Raw genomic sequence first — 18,587 nt, 5'->3', positions numbered from 1 at the left:
GTGTTATTTTTTGAGTTAAAGTTCCTGTAAAAGTGTTCACCCACTTGGATGTTTTACCCTTTCACTATTTTATAAATCAATCATGGTCAGTTCAACTTAGATTTTTGGACAAAAATTGCAAAACAAAATCTTTAACGTCAACGTATGAAAACAATTTTCTACAAGTAATGCCAGTTCAATGAAATTGTCTATGGTAAAATAAGTGTCTGCATAAATATTCATCCCCTTCATGTCAGTAAGGAAAAGGGATGCTGCTGAGGTGTTAAATCACCTTCAGAGCCCTGTCACTACTGACTTTTAGTTATCACTGACCTCCATCACCTTCCTTTTTCTGCCTCTCTCTTTGTCCTGGTATGCACCAGCTGTTTGTTGATGTACGCTTATTTTGCTCGGTCCTTCTATTTCCAAGGGGGAAAATCCTTGTCCATTGTAACAAAAGTCTCCCACAGTCAAGAAGAACAGGGAAGGTCTCTATTTTTATTCTACTTTAAAATGTATTCAAGTCTGACTGTGTTGTCTTTCTGATCCGTCCAGAGCTTTGCTTACTTTTGTTTTTTGCATTCTAATCAAGCGGTGTCTGTTTGTTCTTTTAAGCTGGCTTCTGTAACTCATCATATTCTTTAATTTCCTTGTCATGACTTCTTCAAATGGTCTTGATTCATGTATTGGTGCCCCAGGACCTAAAACTACTGCATTCCTCCATCAATGGAGCAATGCAGCGCTCCGTGATGTCACTGCCTGAGGAATGATCTGGCATAAATGTGTGCAAAGTGACCCAGCTAAAAGCAGGGTGCGGCAAGTTTGGACTCACTCTTACGAGGCCAACAGCCATCATTCAAATGAGTCATTTAGACCAGAACCAGACCTCTTGTGTGTTCAGATCGGTGTATTTTCATTGCTGTGGTTGTGATGGGTGCTTACACAATAACTCTGGTTACACTAAGGCAACTGAAGACACATTTTTCTGAGACTTACAGGTACAAACATAATGAGTGAAGTTGTGTAACTCATGCATGCTTTCTAGTCTGTCTTCTTCTCAGATATAAACTGTTTGCAGATCAGTGCTCGAAAGATACATTAACCCATATGTGCCTACGCCCTGACTGTACTACATAAGATATAATGCATTTTTGATACTAACCAGTGTTCTTTTTGTTTTGTGACTTCTAATGTATAAAACATAATGAAGGTTTCCTGCAACACTGTAGGTGAGCTGTTTGCACAACCATGAAGGACTCAAATTAATGTGTTCAGATTTTGAAGAATTTCACCTCTCAAGACAAGAATTACTGAAATATATACAATCACAATCCCTAAAACGGTGTGACATTATACAAAATGTCCATAATATCATCAAAAGAGCCACTGAATCTGGAGAACTCTGCACATAAGGGCAAAAAACAATTTTGAGTGTCCTTGATCTTCAGTCAAATGGCACTGCATTTAAACTGGCATCATCCTGTGTTGGATATTACAACATGGAACACTTAGGAAATTATTGCCGCTTAACACAGTAAGTCACTGCAGCTACAGTTGTAATTTAAGACTCTACTTTTCACAGTGAAAATGGTATATCAACATCTACAAGCTCTGCCAACTTCTCTGGCCTCTAGTTCATCTGAGATGGACTGACCCCAAGTTAAGTGCACTGTGGCCTGACTAGTCCACATTTCAGGACTCATCAGGACCACCCAGACTGTTATTAATGCAAAAGCCAGCATTTGTGATGGTGTGGGGGTGTATTTTTGCCCATGGCATGGGTAACCTGCACACCTTCTCTTTTTCCCACAAAACTGAAATGTCCTAAGTTTGATTCAGAGAACTTTGAGGTTTATTTTCATGGGCCAGAGAGCAGCATAAAAGTGATAGCAAAAGAGATGTGAGAAACACTCATAATATTATATCATGGGAATTTTAATTCAATTGTGGTGTTTTGAACTTTGAGCACCTTTAATAGAGTGCTTAAGTAGGCTACTTCCTCCACTGCGCAGAAACATTAAATCAGTATCAGAGGTTATTGAGAACATTCATCCTTGTGGAGGCCCAGTCCTCCCTTTGCTTGCTCAGCACAGTGTGTATAAACTGGGACACACTTCACAGAGGTACTTGTTTGCAAACTCTTTGAAAAAGCTGGAAAAACCATCGTTCCCTCTGAACCGTTGCAGCACTCTCCTCAGGAAGTGCCAAGAGACCCTGAAGGTCCATTTTTCACAGCAAGATGACGTCTTACGCATGTGACTGAGTTTGAGTAAAGTAAATTATACATAAAAAAGAACCTAAATACTAATTTCTAGCTAGTTTGCTTGCTTTTTATTCCTATTTCATGCCCACTTCCATCATTTGTTTGCACCAACTTTGTTAAGAAGTGGGTTTTCAGAGGTAACAGCTGCAAATCCCTGCACAATTGGGGCAGGCGAAGCCACTTAAAAACTTTATATATGGGTGCAAGGCCAAAGCAAAGAAGAGGGGGAATTTTTATTGAGCTCACTCTGCAAATAGGTACAGCTGGAAAGGGGAGCAAACAAAGTGTAACCTCTCCCAAAGCAATGAAATCATATTCTCATGACCACCCTCTTTCATTTTCCCCTCGCTCTTTCCCTTTCCACTCCCTGTTTCCCTCTTGTCTTTACCAAATGTCTCTCAAAGCACAGTTTGAAGAGAATGAATTGTCTTCTGGGGTTTTTGAACTAATTGACACCATATTGTACAAGAAAAAGTGCACACAGAGGACAAAGTATGGATTGCAAAGGATAAATGGAGGGAGGAAAGGGTGGGGAATAATCTGGAGAATATGAACGGAAAAGTGATGTAAAGTGATATGCTGATGGATGACAAGGGAGAGGGAGGAGAAAACTTAAAGAACAAGAGAAATCAAAACAGTAGATTCATATAAAAAGTTTATTGACATTTTGAAAAAAGGTTGAGCTACTGCAATAGAGTTTCTAAAAAGAGGAATGTTGGAAATGTATCTATACATAAAGAGTAAGTTCAGAGTATGTGTACCAAAAGCTACTACTGGTCCACCATCATTCATTCATGTAAACTGTAGACTTTACACAATGAACTGTCAGAGCAAGATCTGACCGACATCTGACTTAGCCAAGAAGAAAACAAGGCAAAGTAATGTAAACCATGCATGAGGCACAAAACAGGAGGATTGTGCAACAGACTTGAGGAAATTTCCTCACTCCCTCCTGTAAACTCTGGTGCAGACAACATCCCCTGCAGTCATCGTCTGAAAGAAAACAAGGGACAGAGCTTTAACATTTGTACCATTTTGATGAGGCAAAATTCCTACAGACAGTCTAATTAACTAATGTCTTTTATAACTACTAACAAAAATATATGAGGGCTTACAATGGGATATTTGAACCAGTTACTTTGTAAGCCTCAAAATAATCGTATATCTCTTTTACAGTAAAATGAACAATAGTTTCTGTGGTCGGTGCGCATCACTTAACAAGCAGGGACATTGTTTCATTTGTTTTCACAAATGCTGGCTATGCCGCATTTAATGGGCAGCATTTTTCAAAGAGTTTATTTGAAGACTGATGACGGCCTAGTCCACACTAGGCTAGTGAGAGATGCAGGAAAAAGGTTTTCAGAAATAATGCCATCCACACACTACATTCTAAAAAGCATCTTCCTCACCACCAAGATGCCTCACCTTCCCAAAATGGAATTTGCCCAAATCTGCTGACTTTGGCTGTGGGGTTTGAATAAATCAGCAGTGACCTCCATGTTCCATTAAGTCTCTGTTCATGAATATGGCAGGAGAATGACTGTTTGCGAACATGTAAATGGGCATGCAAAAAAACTGCATTTTCACTTACCTATAACTCTATTTATGTGTGTGCAAAAAGCAACAGAAAAGCTCATTTTTCAAAAACATCGACCTACATGTGGACTAGACCTAAGTCACAGAAGATTATCCCATTCTAAAGGCTTCTTTAATCATATCAAATAAATGCGTCCCTCTTTCCCTGAAAAATATTATCCCATTCACCATACCATTAGCCCTCCACCACCAAACTTTACAGTTGGCACAATGCAGTAGGGCAGGTTAAGCTCTCCTGGCATCTGCCAAACTCAGGCCCACCCATCTGACTTCTAAACAGAGAAGCATGGATGGCCACTACAGAACACCTTTCCACTGCTCCAACAGTCCGGTAGGTGTGCTTTACACCACTCCATCCAAAGCCTGGCATTGGACTTGGTGATATCCTGTTTACATGCAGCTGCTCAGCCATAAAAACCTATTTCATCAAGCTTCTGCTGCACACTTTTTGTGCTTAGATTAAGGCCAGTGGAAGTTCAGTACTCTTCAACTTTGTTTGGCATCAGCAGTGTTGGCATCTTCTACATAACATGTGTCTTAGCCCTATAATTTTACGAAGCCTTCTGCTTTGTAGCTGGGCTGCTGTTGCTCCTAAACACTTCCACTTTCTAATAATATCACGTGGTTAAGTGTGGAATATTCAGCAGGTATGAATTTTCACAAACCATCTTATTGCAAAGATGAAATCCATCACAGTAACACGCTTGAAGCCACAGAGCGTATTTTGTATTAAAACGGGTCTTATTGAAACATCTGAATTCAATAATAAACAGGTGTGGCCAAATACTTTTTACCATATGGTGTAGCTTTGTAGCTAGGCACACCTTTATTGGGGCTCGGTTAATAGTGGATGGGGGTGTCCCAAAGTGGTGGTTCTCAAGCCATTTAGTGAGCAGTTGGGTACTTCAACCCAAATAAACACTGAATCCAGTGTTCTTCTGTTGCTTATAAAATTTAAACTGGTATCTTGTCCCGATCCTGCAGCCTGTTGCACCAGTTATACGTAAGTTCTGCCTTAAGTTATGGTGTAATTCCAACCTAAACCCTACGTTGAAACTGGTTAAGTTCTAACTTGAGTTGTGTCATTGCTCGGTTACACCACAGAGACGTAAGGTTGATCTTAACTAGTAGAGATTTATGTCCAAACTAACCAAAATATTGTCACAGATATGACATATTCTCTTACTATAACCAATCACTAAAAAGCATTTTTTAACCCTGTGTTTGCTACAGATGGTAATGGCTTAAAATATCGTTCACTAACTGCCGTTAATCATCAAACAGCATCCAGCGTGGATGAAAAATATGACAAGGCATTTTGCCTATGCAAGTATTGTGAAGCCTACAGCCTGAACCTAGAGCCAGTATAAATAAAAAAACTGATATTGAGTGGTGAAATCGCTAATAACACGAGACAATATAACAGTGAATGGCAGAAATGATCTCTCATGGAAAACAACAGGGTTATTGATCATGGAGAACGCAGTTTACACCTAGTAGGGGGTAGGTGTAAGATTCAAATTACAACTTAGGCCTACGTTGAAACTATCACAGCTGGTGCAACACCTTAAATGTTAGGAGAGTGTAAACTCGGTCGTAAGTAAGAGCTTATGTTCAAACTAGGCTACGTTTGAACTTACGCACAGCTGGTGCAACCCATAGCTGGTCTTTTCAGTGAATCTCAATAAAGTTGTGACCTTTAACAGTTACTTATGCATGTTTAAAAGGTGTGCTTGGGAAGTTTGCAAGAGCAACTCAAGAGAAGTACTCTTAATCCTGTTTCCTAGACCTAAGGTCAATTATGAGAAATTTCTGCTTTGGATTCACTCTGTGGATGACCACACCAGCAATTCAACCCCTTGACAATCTTAAATGCTGTGATGCTGTGTATTGGTGATGTTTGCATGATAGTTACCAGTATCAGTTCTCCATCGTTGGTTAGCTCTCTGGTCCATGATGTCTTTGGTCCATCGCCTTTCTGTACAGTCTGTTCACAGCTGATCTTTGTGTCTGTTTCCCACTTAGGGACACTCTGTGGAAGTTATATAAAAGATGAATAACTGACATCAATAAAGTGCTCTGGAGACTGAACTTCTGGCAAAGTCTGAATTTCATCATAACTGGAGCGCTTGTGTTGATTATCTTTTGTTGGACCATTTTTTATGGATCTGTCAGAAACGAGGTCCTTCACCACTCACTCACTGAAGAAATGAAGAACACATCTATGCATTATCACCAGAACCCACTCTGGAGGTACACGTAAATGATTTCCATATGTCTAAGCAGTAAGCGCAGCTCTGGCTAGTTATGCCGTCCTTGGCCAATGCTGGTATGCATGTATCATCATTACACAGGAATGTTACAGTATATGGGAAGTTAGGGCTGTGTACCGTGCAGGGACGTCCATCCACAGTGGTCTCATTGAAGGACTGACCCACGGTGAAGGAGACGTGGGTGGTTCGAACACTGGTGGATGTTTTGATGGACAGACTTTCGTCCTGCTGGGTGATTTCCACTGCTGGGCTGGAAGCTGCTGCTACTGCTATCTTCCTTAGAAATACATTCACACCTGTTGACACAAACAGAGGCACAAAATCAGCTGGGATTTCAATAAACACAATAATCCCTTCTCTTTAACAAAGTTTTGATCATCACAAGATGGAGATTTTACTCAGATGAGAACCTGGGTCAGATTACCTAATCTAATCAGATTATCAAATACATTATTTATTTTCAAATACCTCATTTCAAGTAAATACACTGGACCTTAGGACAGAGTAGATAAAGGAGTACATGAGTGACATCTGTGCTGATATTTGCTGCCAGAATCCTTTTGTCTTTAGTCATAAATCACTATATTCTTAATATTTTGGTTGTCAGCATGTTTACCAACTACACTGATGTCTTAATTTAGTCATAATAAAGCATATCAATGAAATAATCCTGATTAAAATGTTTGTTTACAGAAATAACACAGCAGCACTGCCTAATGATGAAACAAGGAAGTACAATATGACCAAGAACAGGTCTCATGTGATAATGCAAACCTTTCTTGTCTGCTGGCCAATTATATGGACCATGGGCCACGGTTGGCCCCCAGGCCATAGTTTGGACAGCCCTGGTGTAGGGAGAGGATAGGGGACAGTTTGAGGACGGCCCACCTGTCAGTTCCTGACTAACGCATATCTAGGGGGTGGTTAAATTCTAAATTTCGATTGGCTACGTGTTTTGCCAGAGAGAATGAAACTTCAGGAAGTGTATCAGATTGCTTGTAGCGTTCTTCGCCGGGCACAATTGATTTTGTTAGCAAATACACATACAAATACAAAATACTAATAAAAGTACTGGGCTGCCTGACCATTACACCTACAGTGACTGAAATGACATTGTACTCAAATACATGTGCTTTGACAGGGGTTGGCCCCCTTTTACTGGTATAACAGCCTCCACTCTTCCTGGAAGGCTTTCCACAAGATTTTGGAGCATTTCTGTGGGAATTTGTGCCCATTCATTCTGTAGAGAAGTTATGAGGTCAGGCACTGACGTCAGATCTCTGTTCCAGTTCATCCAAAAGGTTGTGATGGAGTTGAGGTTGTATATCTGACTGCCAAACAGAGAAGCATTCCACAGTCCAGTGTCAGTGTGCTTTACAACACGCCATCTGATGCTTGGCATTGATTTTGGTGATGTGAGGCTGTGCAGCCATGGAAACTTATTTCATCAAGATTCCTGCCACACCCACTGGCATTAATGACAATAGGTGTGGCAAGTTTCCTGCCACACCTATTGTCATTAATGCCAGTGGATGTTTAGATCTCTTCACCTATGGAATCTGCAGAGCATTGGCAACTTTTCCACACCACACGCCTTAGCAGTCATTGACCCAGCTCTGTGATTTCACATGGTCTTCCACCTTGTGGCTGAGTTGCTGTTGTTCCTAAACACTTCCACTTTCTAATAATATCACTTACATTTCACTGTAGAATATCCAACAGGGGTGAGATTATATGAATTGTGGCATCCACGCTTGAAGTCACTGAGCTCTTCAGAACAACCCATTTTGTATCAATGTTTGCAGATGGAGACTGCATGGCAAGGTGCTTGATTTTATACACCTGTGGCAACAGGTCTGATTGAAACACATGAATTCAAAATAACAGGTGTGGACAGAATATACAACATGTAATAGATGTGTTACTATTGAATTTTAAAACTACAGTATGTGCAGTAATAAAACAGCTGTAGTTGTTTAATTAGATATACTTTGTGAAATCAGACAGAATCTGTATATAAATGTTCATACCCTTTATGTCATCCGGTTAGGGTTAAAAAAGTCCCATGGTTGGGCCAACCTATACAAAAAATAGTGCTGCTACACTTCTGGTTTCAGCTCAGTTGTTGTGCCATACATGGTTGTTTATGTGCCCCAAGTTAGCTCTAATTTAGCATTGCCTTTGCCTTTCCTGTATAACTCAGCACACCTGTTTACCTGCCTTGACTTCTAACACTTCTGCCACTTCCTCCCAGGATGCCAACCAGTTACTGTACCTCATCACTATTCCCTGATATTTTCCTAAATATACCACAATTTGACACTTATTTGTTGTAAATTTGCCTCTTGTTTCACTAATAACTTGTGGTTAAGAAGCAATATGCAGTTATTGCATATTCTTTTGGTAAGGGAATTATTCACTACCCTCACAATGCTACAAATAACACATTCTACAATGTTCATGATGAGCTCTTTACAACAAAGTGAATGAATCCAGTAAAACAAAAGCAGCCTCAAAGAATTCAAAAACAGTCTGACGCAACATTGCCACACAGTGGTTGAATAATTTTAATTAATTTTAATTAAGTGGCTGATTTGCTGATGCTGAACTTGAAACAAATGAGTCAGTCTTTGTATGGCATGTTTCAGGAAATGGTTGCCAGTAATGAGAAACACACTTTATTGGTACATAACAAGCTAAAACATGCAAAACCACTAGTGTGTTCTTTCAAACCACTAATTAAAGCAGTATTGTTGAACACATAGTTAAAATTCCCACTGTAAATGAGCCCATTGTAAGTGCCCATTGAAGCCTCTTTAACACCCGTACAGTTAAGGCCTCAACAAAAAGGTCACTGATGGGGATAATTTCACAGCTGCATTTTAGATTTTTATATATAGGAGGTTTCTAAAAGAGGCGCTGATGTTAAAGCAGTTAGGTTGTGCCTAATATCTGAAATATGCCGCATGTCTCAACCCCCTCTCTCTCTCCAATGTCCTACTCTAACCAATCTTATACTCCTATCAAATTAAGGCATAAAAAGCTGAAAAAACAAAGCTCCAAAAAAGTTTTCTAAAACCAAATGAAAAAGAACTTCAAAAACTAACAGTAACTGACTGACGGGTCACCACAGATACGTTTTTGAGTATCTTTTCTTGATAATGAAGCAGGTAAAGATAAATGAGAACAATGAACTTCAGCTTGCCTACATCCCTTTGGGGTTATTTTCTTCCACCTTAAGAGTATCCAGTTTAAGCTCTCCTTTATTAGCTTTAGTTTCAAATCTTTTTTGATTTATTCATTCTCCCAGTGGGAATCCTTTGCTGTCACCTGGTGCCTCTGTGGCTGTCCTGGGTTGTCTTGATCATTGTTTGAAGTGGTTGTACATCTCTTTGTTCATGTTTTTGTTTTCTTATGTGGCTGATTTGCATCTTTTTGGGTGCTTTAGTGAATCTTTAATGAGTATTTTCATGTTTCCCTGTTGTTTGATGAAGTAATTAAACCCAGTTAGTGGATTATGATGAAGAGTTATGACGCCAGTTGGTGGTCAGAATAAAGGTAGGGAAAAACTTTCATCCCCTTTGTTCTTCTCTCTTTTCTGTCATTTCCAGAGGCGGACAAAGTACATGACTATTGTTCTCACGTAAAAGAACATCTACACTGGTTAAGATTTACTTTACAATACATACTGGTACAGAATACACACTATGCATCCATAAGGAGCACCTTAAGTCACTGAAGAACCCTAACTCAATAGATAACTTCACTCATGGTGCAAATCTGTCTCACATCAAAAGCCTCAAAAAATCAACTGGAAAAACTCCCTGCTGGGGTTTTTGACCCCAAAACCCCCAGCAGGAATCACTGTACAACAAGCAATGACCAAACACAAATAACACATCGAAACACTCTGCCCAAGGGCATGACAAGGATGCGTAAATCAGCTGACTCTTTGCAGAGGTGAACTAACTAGGGTTCGGCAGTTAACTGAAATTTTGATTAAATTGCAATATAGCCTGCTCCATTTTCACATTGCTAAAGGTGCAATATTTCTTAAACCTAAAATGTGTGTCAAAATATCAGTTCAAACTTTTTCTGTGGCAGAGATGTTATGCCCTACACTTCAGGCATTCATTCAAGTGTCATAGTTTATAAGAAAAGTTTTTTTTTAAGTTTTTCTTAATCAAAATGAGAATGACATAAAATGACCACTCCCTTCAACACAATAATTCATACTGAATGTGCAATATGAGTCAAAAATAATCATTACTATATGTTTTTCAAAATTGTTTAACCCTAGTTTGGATATAATATTAAAAGATTTATTGCTAGTGTTTGTTAAAATGTCCATAAGATGAGGAACCAAAAGAATGACATCACCAGTGGCTAGCCTGCTTGAGGTGTCATGTCCAAATAGAGGTTTTGAACATGAAACATGCAAAATGGTGTGAAAAGCACTAATTAGCTGGATAAACAATTTCTATTTGCTGTGTGATAGGAGATGTGATGTCTTATAACACAACATAACTGCAAATTGACACCGTAGTTTTTGCCACTTATTCATGTGAGCTTTACAGGCTCATAAGATCAAGACCACCCAACAAATCAGATTAAGCTAAGACCTTACTCGCTCATTGAGTCTCGCTAGAAGAGGCATCACACACGCTCGTGAACATGCACAGTCGTAGACAGGGTCGAGGAGGCCCAGGGAAGTGAGGGAAAGTCAGCCTGGGAGCCGGCTGGCTGCTGGGGCCCATGTCAAGGCTTAGTTCCGTTTACACTGGCTCTAATTACAACCGCATGAGGACCCTGCTTCAGATGAGTCTAATCTAACATTCCTCCACAGGCTATTTGTCTTCAGATTTTTTATGGATGCCACTGGCTGCCCCTCACCTGACCTCCCTACTTTCCAGCTTCCTCTCTTATACAACCTCTTGCAGCTTAGTAGGACCCCTTTTTGCCCCCCTAGGAACACAGACAAAACACAGGGCAGGAGCAGACCAATTAAACCACAGACAGGCACTTCAGACCACTTTGGTTCTCCAGTTAACCTCTAAGTCAAGAGGATTTCCAGCTAATAATGCCATTGACAAGATGACTGACAGGCCTTTGTGCAGCCAGTGTCTCATTTTCCTTCCTTTTTTTTCTGTTGTGCATTTTTAAATTTTGTCTTCATGGTGCATAATAAAACTGATCACAGCTGTCTGTTGATTTGCATTAAAGTTAAAAAACAGTTTTGCATTGAAAACAACTTGGACAATTGTTGCAATAACTGTTTTTGCACAGTTTTCTTTGCATTTATAGTTAGCTAAATAAACAGTTTTCTACTTTTGCATACATGCTCACCCAGGGCTTTCAGAAGCTCCTCGAAATTCTCCGAAGACTTCATCGTCCATTTTCCCGAAAAATCCGCGATTTTCTTCTCCATTTTGCTCCGAAAACGTGCAGATATTCTTCGTTGCAGACTAGAAGTAGTTTCTGGCTGTTGCCTCGTCTGAGTATCTGCCTCCCTCCGTTAACCGGTTCAGTTCATGAAGCAGTCTCTTCTCTGCCAGCATCTGCGCCTCCTCTGATTGGCTGACAGCTCGCCGGGACCTGATGAGAGGTCAGCAAATCAGAATGCTGGAAGCAGGGAGGGACTTTCCCCCCTGATTCTTACTGTAGCCTCCACCTCTGTCAGCATGGTGAAAGATTTAGATACGAGCTGGAAAATGAGCTTCCAGTAAGAGCTTTGATGTTGTTGGATACTTAGGAAAAGTGTTAATTGTTTTTTTAAGTTGGTGTCAATTATGAGCCAATTATGACAAGAATTCCAGGAAACGCAATGGACTCTAGGTTCCCTTAAAACGGGCGGGATAGGCGAAGAACTATCAAAAAAATGAGGTTTTTTTTCGTCCATTAATCCCAACCTGTGGCTATGTTTTAAGTTCTGGTCAGGAATGTGAAACCAGGAAACCAGATATCAGCAAAGGTGATCATTCCCTTAGTGAAGCTGGTGATGATGAGAAATTCAGATAAGACTTACAACTGAAGGCATGCTACAACTGCCTCCACTCTTCCTGGAAGGCTTTCCACAAGTGTTTCTGTGGGAATTTGTGCCCATTCATTCTGTAGAGCATTCATCAGGTCAGGCACTGATGTCGGATGGGGAGGCCTGCCTTGCAATCTCTGTTCCAGTTCATCCCCAAGGTGCCGTCTCTGTCTTCTGCTCCCATGAACTGCCAGGGTGGAGAAAGTTGGCACCTGCTAAAATAAGCACAGTTAGTGCCATAATAAAGAATGGCTACACTGCTGTGGGCATCACCGATGAGATGTAAGAGCAGAGCATCTGCCCTGACCTCAGTATAACTCTTCAGCTGCTGCAAATGCCTGTACAAGTGAAAAAAACAGTCCCCCAATCAGCAGGTCTTAACAAACAAGAGGCCAGGAAGTGACATCTCCCCCACAATGACCTGTGGCACTGGGAGTTGTAGTTCTTTGTTTCCTGGGCTTCACCCAATATATAATGAAACACATCTGTTACATCTCTGTTTACAGCCAGCTTATAGTTTTAATGGAAAAGAAGGGTGTGAAAAGAAAGACCCCAAACCTATCCATAACAGGATGTTCATTTTGGTTACTGACACTTTAAAATGTTGTTGGTATTTGGCTTTCAAAATAAACTCAGTTACTTTCAATGCATTGCTACCAGTCAAAGATCACAGACATCTGATACACCTAAAAACAGTAAAAAAGAAAAGCAACAAATTGTATTTTTCTGGAATTTCTTCACCAAAAAGGCAAACTTCTTCAAGGTGTAGACTACCTGTTTACACTTTTCCCTTCTCCCCTCTTCTCTCTCTCTCTCATACAGACATACACACAAACACAGGCATGTAGCTCTCACACTGCCAAGACTATTTCATCAGGTCTGGATCACAGGGGATGCCTCTGGAAACACGATGCTGCACATTCACCCAACACAAGGAGCCATGATGTTATCTGTGCTGCTTGTCTCAGCATTCCTCCCTGTGGCACCTGGCAGCTACTGTACCCTATAGAGTTTCAGTAACATGGGAATAATCCTCACTGGGTACTTTATAAAGAGTAAGCTCATATAAAGGCACTTTTGAATGCAAATTAGGCATAATGTCCAGGACCAGCTTTCACCGCCGTCTGACCTCGGACTGAAACACACAGAGGACAGCTGCAGCTCAGAGATGAGAAGAAGAAGAGGACAATGGACCTGATGAAAACATAACACTGGACACCACTGTCTCTGTAGTTATGACAACAGATGTGGTTTCATGAATCTGTGATTACCCTAAAGACAGTCTCCTTCTGTATAAACTGTAAAACTACTCCATGTGCAGTGGAAACATGGATTCATAATGTCTGTGTGTGTTATTTCCCAGATTTGACAAAATAATCTGACAGATATATATTTGATATCAAATATCAAATTACATAGCTTACATGAACAAAAGTTTGAATGACTAAATAAAACAAAATTAAAAAAGCCATAGGTTAAAACTTTTAATTGTTCATGATTATCCAAACCATAAGAGTTGTATCCACTGGTATGGTTGAATGGGTTGCATTACTGAAACAGCTTTTAGAAGACTTAAATCATTTATTTTCCAGACTAAAATAAAAAATTTAATATCAGTTTAAATGTTGCTAGTTTGCCTTCAGTGAATATGCGCATTGCAAAAATTAAAAATAGAGGCAATTGTGTATTTTGTAACAGATGAAGAAGAATACAGGATCATCTTCAACCAGTGATTCCACAAGGATTGTTGAGCACAGTGCCACCTAGCGTTGAGTTATGAGTTTCTCCGCATTAGGAACCTTTTCAGTCAATGTTCGATGTTTCCAGTCGGGCATTTATGAGCGGACACTGGCTTCACCATGTCAAACCACCTTCGCTTCATCGCTCGGACTGTCATGGTCCAGGAAGGCAACGTTGAAGCGGCATACAAGACTTTAAACAGGTAGAAATCAAGATTTTAAGCTATAATATTTTAAACGTTGTTAGTTATCCACAGAACGCTTAGCTAACGTTCGCTAAGTTGTCATTAGCCTTCCGCTCAATGTCACGGAACTGCGGCTGCGCAGCATCGCTGCTTGTAGCTTGTAGCTAAATTTCGATGTTTAAATGGATTCATTAATTCTTGATACATTCAGAGCTTCACAAATAAGTAAAACACCACATTAAAGTTAGGTTGCAACTTGATATTACAAAAGTCCGGCTACCTGGCATTACCCAAACATACAGAACGAGTTAAAGGAGACTGAAAAGGACCTAATTTGTAGCAGACTGCGCATTTCAAAACATGAACTGTAATAATGTCAGCATAATTTGTGCTGAATCACGGTTTTAAAGTAAGCTCTTTGCCATGAACACTTACGCAGTGGTTCTCAATGGCATCGAGACCCACCAGCACATTCACTGTTTTTAATTTTGTTGTTTTGTAGCCTGATGCTGTAGTTCTTACAGTCGCTATAGTATTAATTCTCATTAATCTACACTCAGTAAACACTCAGAAATATCTCACTGACAAAAGTATTCAGACAATTTGCTAAAACACTGGAAATTTAGCTCAGGTTTCTAACATTTCTTTTCATCTGTGTTGAGATGTTTTCCAATCAGTTTAATTTACCCATGGTGAATCAAACTGATTGGACATGATTTGAAAAGACATACACCTCTCTGTAGAAGGCCTAACAGCTGACAGTGCATATCATCTTATTGGCTTTCACATTAGGCTCTCATGTGTTTTGCACTGAGGAGAGGCTTCTGTCTACCTACTGTGCCATAAAGCCCAGATCGTTAGAGGGCTGTGGTGATGGTTGTCCTTCAGCAACTTTGCCCCATCTCCACACAGGATCTCTGGAGCTCAGTCAGCGTGGCCATCAGGTTCTTGGTCCCCTCCCCTGATTGCTCATTTAGGCTGGATGACCAGCTCTTGGAAGAGCCCTGGTTGTGCCAAACTTCTTCCATTTGAGATTAATGGAGGCCACTGTGCTCTTGGGAACCTTCAGTGCAGCACATTTTTTGTAGCCCTACCCAGATCTGTGCCTTTCAACATTCCCATCTCTGAGCTCTGCAGACGGTTCCTTTGACCTCATGGTTTGGTTTTTGATGCTTTGCATTGCCAGCTGTGAGGCCTTCTATAGAGATGTGCAAAGATCAAGAAAAATGGGAGGAATCTGAGCTAGATTTCAAATCTCTCAAGTGCAAATGGTCTGAATACTTATGAAAATATAACATTTCAGTTTTTAATTTTTCATACATTTGCAAAAAAAAATATGTTTTTCACTCATTATGGGGTACTGAGTGTAGATTAATTAAAGAATGATTTTTTTTAGACTGTAGCATCAGGCTGCAGAAAAACATAACTGAAAAAAAAACATACATGCATACATGTTATTTTTCATTCTTTTTCCATGATAGCATATAAAATGTGATTTCTTTCTGGAGACCATGAACAGTGAATGCATAAGCAAGGGAAAATCAGCTTTGTCAATGACTGGCTTTCATTGTACTAAACCCAATGCATTATTACAAGGCAAAATACTGAAAACTATGAGCTTATCTTATATACATTGTATAAATAATAGTATTAATGATTTCAGTTTTATTTTTCCATTCCCTTTCCCACGTCTAGGCTATTTTATTTCTGCAACAGTTTTCCTTATATCACAAAAGACTACTATATATTATATATATTTATATAGTAGGGCTGGGCAATTAATTGAAAATTAGATTAAATCACAATATAGCCTGCTGCAATTTTCAAATCCCAAAAGGTGCAATATTTATTTGACCTGAAATTTATGTCAAAATACTAGTTTTAAACTTTTTTTTGCAGCAGAGTTTTTTATGCATGGCATATCATGCAGTTATTCTGGTGCCTTTTTTTAGAATAGTCCACCAAAAAATTCTACCTTCTTCATTTTGGTACTTCTTTCTTAATAAATATAAGAATGAAAAAACCCTTCAATGCAACAATTCATATCCATTCTTCAATATGAATCAAAATAATCAGAATTAGACACTCATAAAAGATTGCTCAGCCCTTGTTTAGGAATAAAAGACAGTTAAGGAATAATCAGTCACATATCAAATCGCAATTTCAACATTGGGGAAAAAAATTACAATTAGATCATTTTCCAAAATTGTTCAGCCCTAGTATATATACACAGTAGATAGAGTTTGGAACAGGGATAAGAGAGTAGGGATGAGACATGCGGGAAAGGAGCCACAGGCCAGACAAACATGAGCCACCTGCGTACACGGGACATAACCACACCTCTAGGCAATCTGCTACCCATGGCAGTGTTTCCACAACTGATTTGTTACTCATGATTGAAAGTGTAAAAAATGCAAATCAGATGATTCAGAATCCTTCTCTCTGACCTGATGCATTTCTCTTACACTCATCTTGCATGTTGGGCTATTCTTGCTGCATTTAATGTATTTTTATCTTCATTTGGCTATTATTCTCTATCAAAAATTCAGGAGCTGAGACTGTCTGTTTCTCCATAAGTGTTGCTTTTTATAACCTGTTGAAAAGAATGTCTGGAATGCAAACAAAATCTCATTTAATCAGACTTTTCTTAACTTGTTCCAGGATTCTCACTCAGGATGGGATAATTGAAACAGTGAAACGCAAGCGCTACTTCGAGAAGCCCTGTCGGGAACGACAGAGGAAGAACTTTGAGAACTGCAGGCGGATCTACCACATGGAAATGGGCAGAAAAATTGCCTTTATCTCAAGGACAAACAGAGAGGACCCCTGGCTTGGGAACTAGAGGAATGGAGTGTGAAGAGAGATGAGGACTTCAGTGGACTGGGTCCAGCAAGAGGAAGACACATTCAAGATCCGTGTGAAGTCAGTGTTTCATCTAAATGGACATGGGGAAACTCTGGCAAATGAGGATTTCATATTTGCATTTATTGTAATGTCAAGTTTTGACTGTTATTGCATTTTCACATTAAATTCGGCTTGAGACGAGCAGTGCTTAAACCAAGAGAGATCATCTTTTGTTTTCATTCATGAGGTTTTCTTCTTGAGTTGAATATTCCTAAAAATCTTGCTTATGAAAAACAATAAATGTGAGACAATTCCTGAAACTCCTGAAACAATTTAAAATGTGTTTTCTTACAGGTAAAGACTTTCTTAAAAGCCAAGGTTAAGTGTAAACATCAGTGTTTATTATGTCCAGCCACAGGTGATGACTTGTCCATGTAAAAGCTCAATGCGTATTTGAAAATGACCTTCCACTTTATTAGACTAAATACAGTGGATTTTTTTTAAATAACAGAGTCTGAGCTCAGCAGCAGCTCTCAGGGTCACTCAGCACAGTTTGGTTTTAATGACTGCTTGTGTTGTCACACACGCTCTTCACACTCCCTATTCTAGACCCATAAGCAGTACAGATCTGTCAAACCCCCCGCTTCACCACAGGAAGCCTTTAAGTGTGCTTATACCCTGACTCTGCTTGCAGAGAAGGTAAAACATCACACCAGATTGGCTTGTCTGTAAGATCACTTGATCATGTAGTTTGTCTCAAGTGGTTTGAAGGAGAGAAGGAAACAGGATCATATGACACTGGTTTCACTGACTGTCTGTTTTCTCTTTGATATGTTGTTTTCAATTTTCTCCAAATGAGAAAAAAAAGATAGTGTCTGTATTCTTTTCCTTGGACTTCTGCCTCCTGTGCTGTAAAATATATCCGTAAGTATTTGTTTTTGTCTTGAAGTTGTCCCCATTATGCTCTGCAAAGTGGTCACAGCAACAGGAAAGCTGCTGTTTATAGTTTTTGGTATTTCCCCCATGGGTTAAATATGACAGCTTCCCCTCAAATTCATTGTCACACTGGGACCCACAGGTAAAATGAAAAAGTGTTTGCAATAAAACTGTCAAAACTAACAAATACAAGTAGGTTTGAATTGTACGCAAAATCTGTTTTTAGGATGTGGAAGAGTTAAAAAGTTTTGGGAAAATAAGTAAAAACAGCCAAAAAGCCAAGAGGAGGTCTGTCAAACTGACTGCTGCTCTAACTTTATGGTTAGGCAAACCTGGCTGTAGTGTGTTTCGTCCTGCTGATTAGATTGCCTACAGGTCTGCAGCCCTGCAGACAGAGAGCAAGCAGATGTAGTTTCCAGCAGGGAGGCTGTCAAAAAGTGTTTTTGACAATTTCAAGAACTAAACAGCTTACAAATCAGGCTATTGGATAGTTTGTGCAGACAGCATCGAAGCCCTTAAGGTTTTAAGTCTTGTTCACTTGCACTCTTTACATAACACACTGCACACATTGACTGTGCAGCTGACTTCAGAGTGGAGATGTGATTGTGAAATTTGCAAATAGTCTCTCCAAGAAGAACTCTCCTAACTCACTCAGTGCTGATCTTTATCAGCCACAGGTTTGCAAATTTGCAATCAATAGTAGTCATATATTGGACTGCATGTTGTGAGAAACTGTCACAC

General features: G+C 39.7%; 2 protein-coding genes across 2 annotated transcripts; one reads left to right on the top strand and one right to left on the bottom strand.

The window, feature by feature from the left end:
* Positions 1 to 2,880: 2,880 nt before the first annotated feature.
* Positions 2,881 to 11,638, bottom strand: crabp2b (cellular retinoic acid binding protein 2, b). Its single transcript, XM_041809609.1, has 4 exons — positions 11,458 to 11,638; positions 6,229 to 6,407; positions 5,754 to 5,870; positions 2,881 to 3,235 (listed from the first exon to the last, which is right to left on the bottom strand). Exons 1-4 carry the CDS (start codon positions 11,537 to 11,539, stop codon positions 3,185 to 3,187), a joined length of 429 nt encoding a protein of 142 aa, XP_041665543.1. The 5' UTR covers positions 11,540 to 11,638; the 3' UTR covers positions 2,881 to 3,184.
* A 2,325-nt stretch (positions 11,639 to 13,963) lies between these two features.
* On the top strand, positions 13,964 to 17,129 carry mrps21 (mitochondrial ribosomal protein S21). The gene is made up of 2 exons (XM_041809532.1): positions 13,964 to 14,084; positions 16,728 to 17,129. Exons 1-2 carry the CDS (start codon positions 14,002 to 14,004, stop codon positions 16,906 to 16,908), a joined length of 264 nt encoding a protein of 87 aa, XP_041665466.1. The 5' UTR covers positions 13,964 to 14,001; the 3' UTR covers positions 16,909 to 17,129.
* Positions 17,130 to 18,587: the final 1,458 nt, after the last annotated feature.

Source organism: Cheilinus undulatus, linkage group 16 (assembly GCF_018320785.1).
Source record: "Cheilinus undulatus linkage group 16, ASM1832078v1, whole genome shotgun sequence".
In the NCBI taxonomy this organism is placed as follows: domain Eukaryota; kingdom Metazoa; phylum Chordata; class Actinopteri; order Labriformes; family Labridae; genus Cheilinus; species Cheilinus undulatus.
This window is presented reverse-complemented; position numbering and strand designations above follow the sequence as displayed.

What these genes read in the sequence shown, in the direction of transcription:
- mrps21 (XM_041809532.1), top strand. Translation starts at nt 14,002, where the DNA reads ATGTCAAACCACCTTCGCTTCATCGCTCGGACTGTCATGGTCCAGGAA. An exon ending in GCATACAAGACTTTAAACAG is followed by an intron (nt 14,085 to 16,727) that starts GTAGAAATCAAG and finishes AACTTGTTCCAG; the next exon opens with GATTCTCACTCAGGATGGGA.
- crabp2b (XM_041809609.1), bottom strand. Translation starts at nt 11,539, where the DNA reads ATGGAGAAGAAAATCGCGGATTTTTCGGGAAAATGGACGATGAAGTCT. An exon ending in TGGATGGACGTCCCTGCACG is followed by an intron (nt 5,871 to 6,228) that starts GTACACAGCCCT and finishes TAACTTCCACAG; the next exon opens with AGTGTCCCTAAGTGGGAAAC. An exon ending in ACGATGGAGAACTGATACTG is followed by an intron (nt 3,236 to 5,753) that starts GTAACTATCATG and finishes GTTTTCTTTCAG; the next exon opens with ACGATGACTGCAGGGGATGT.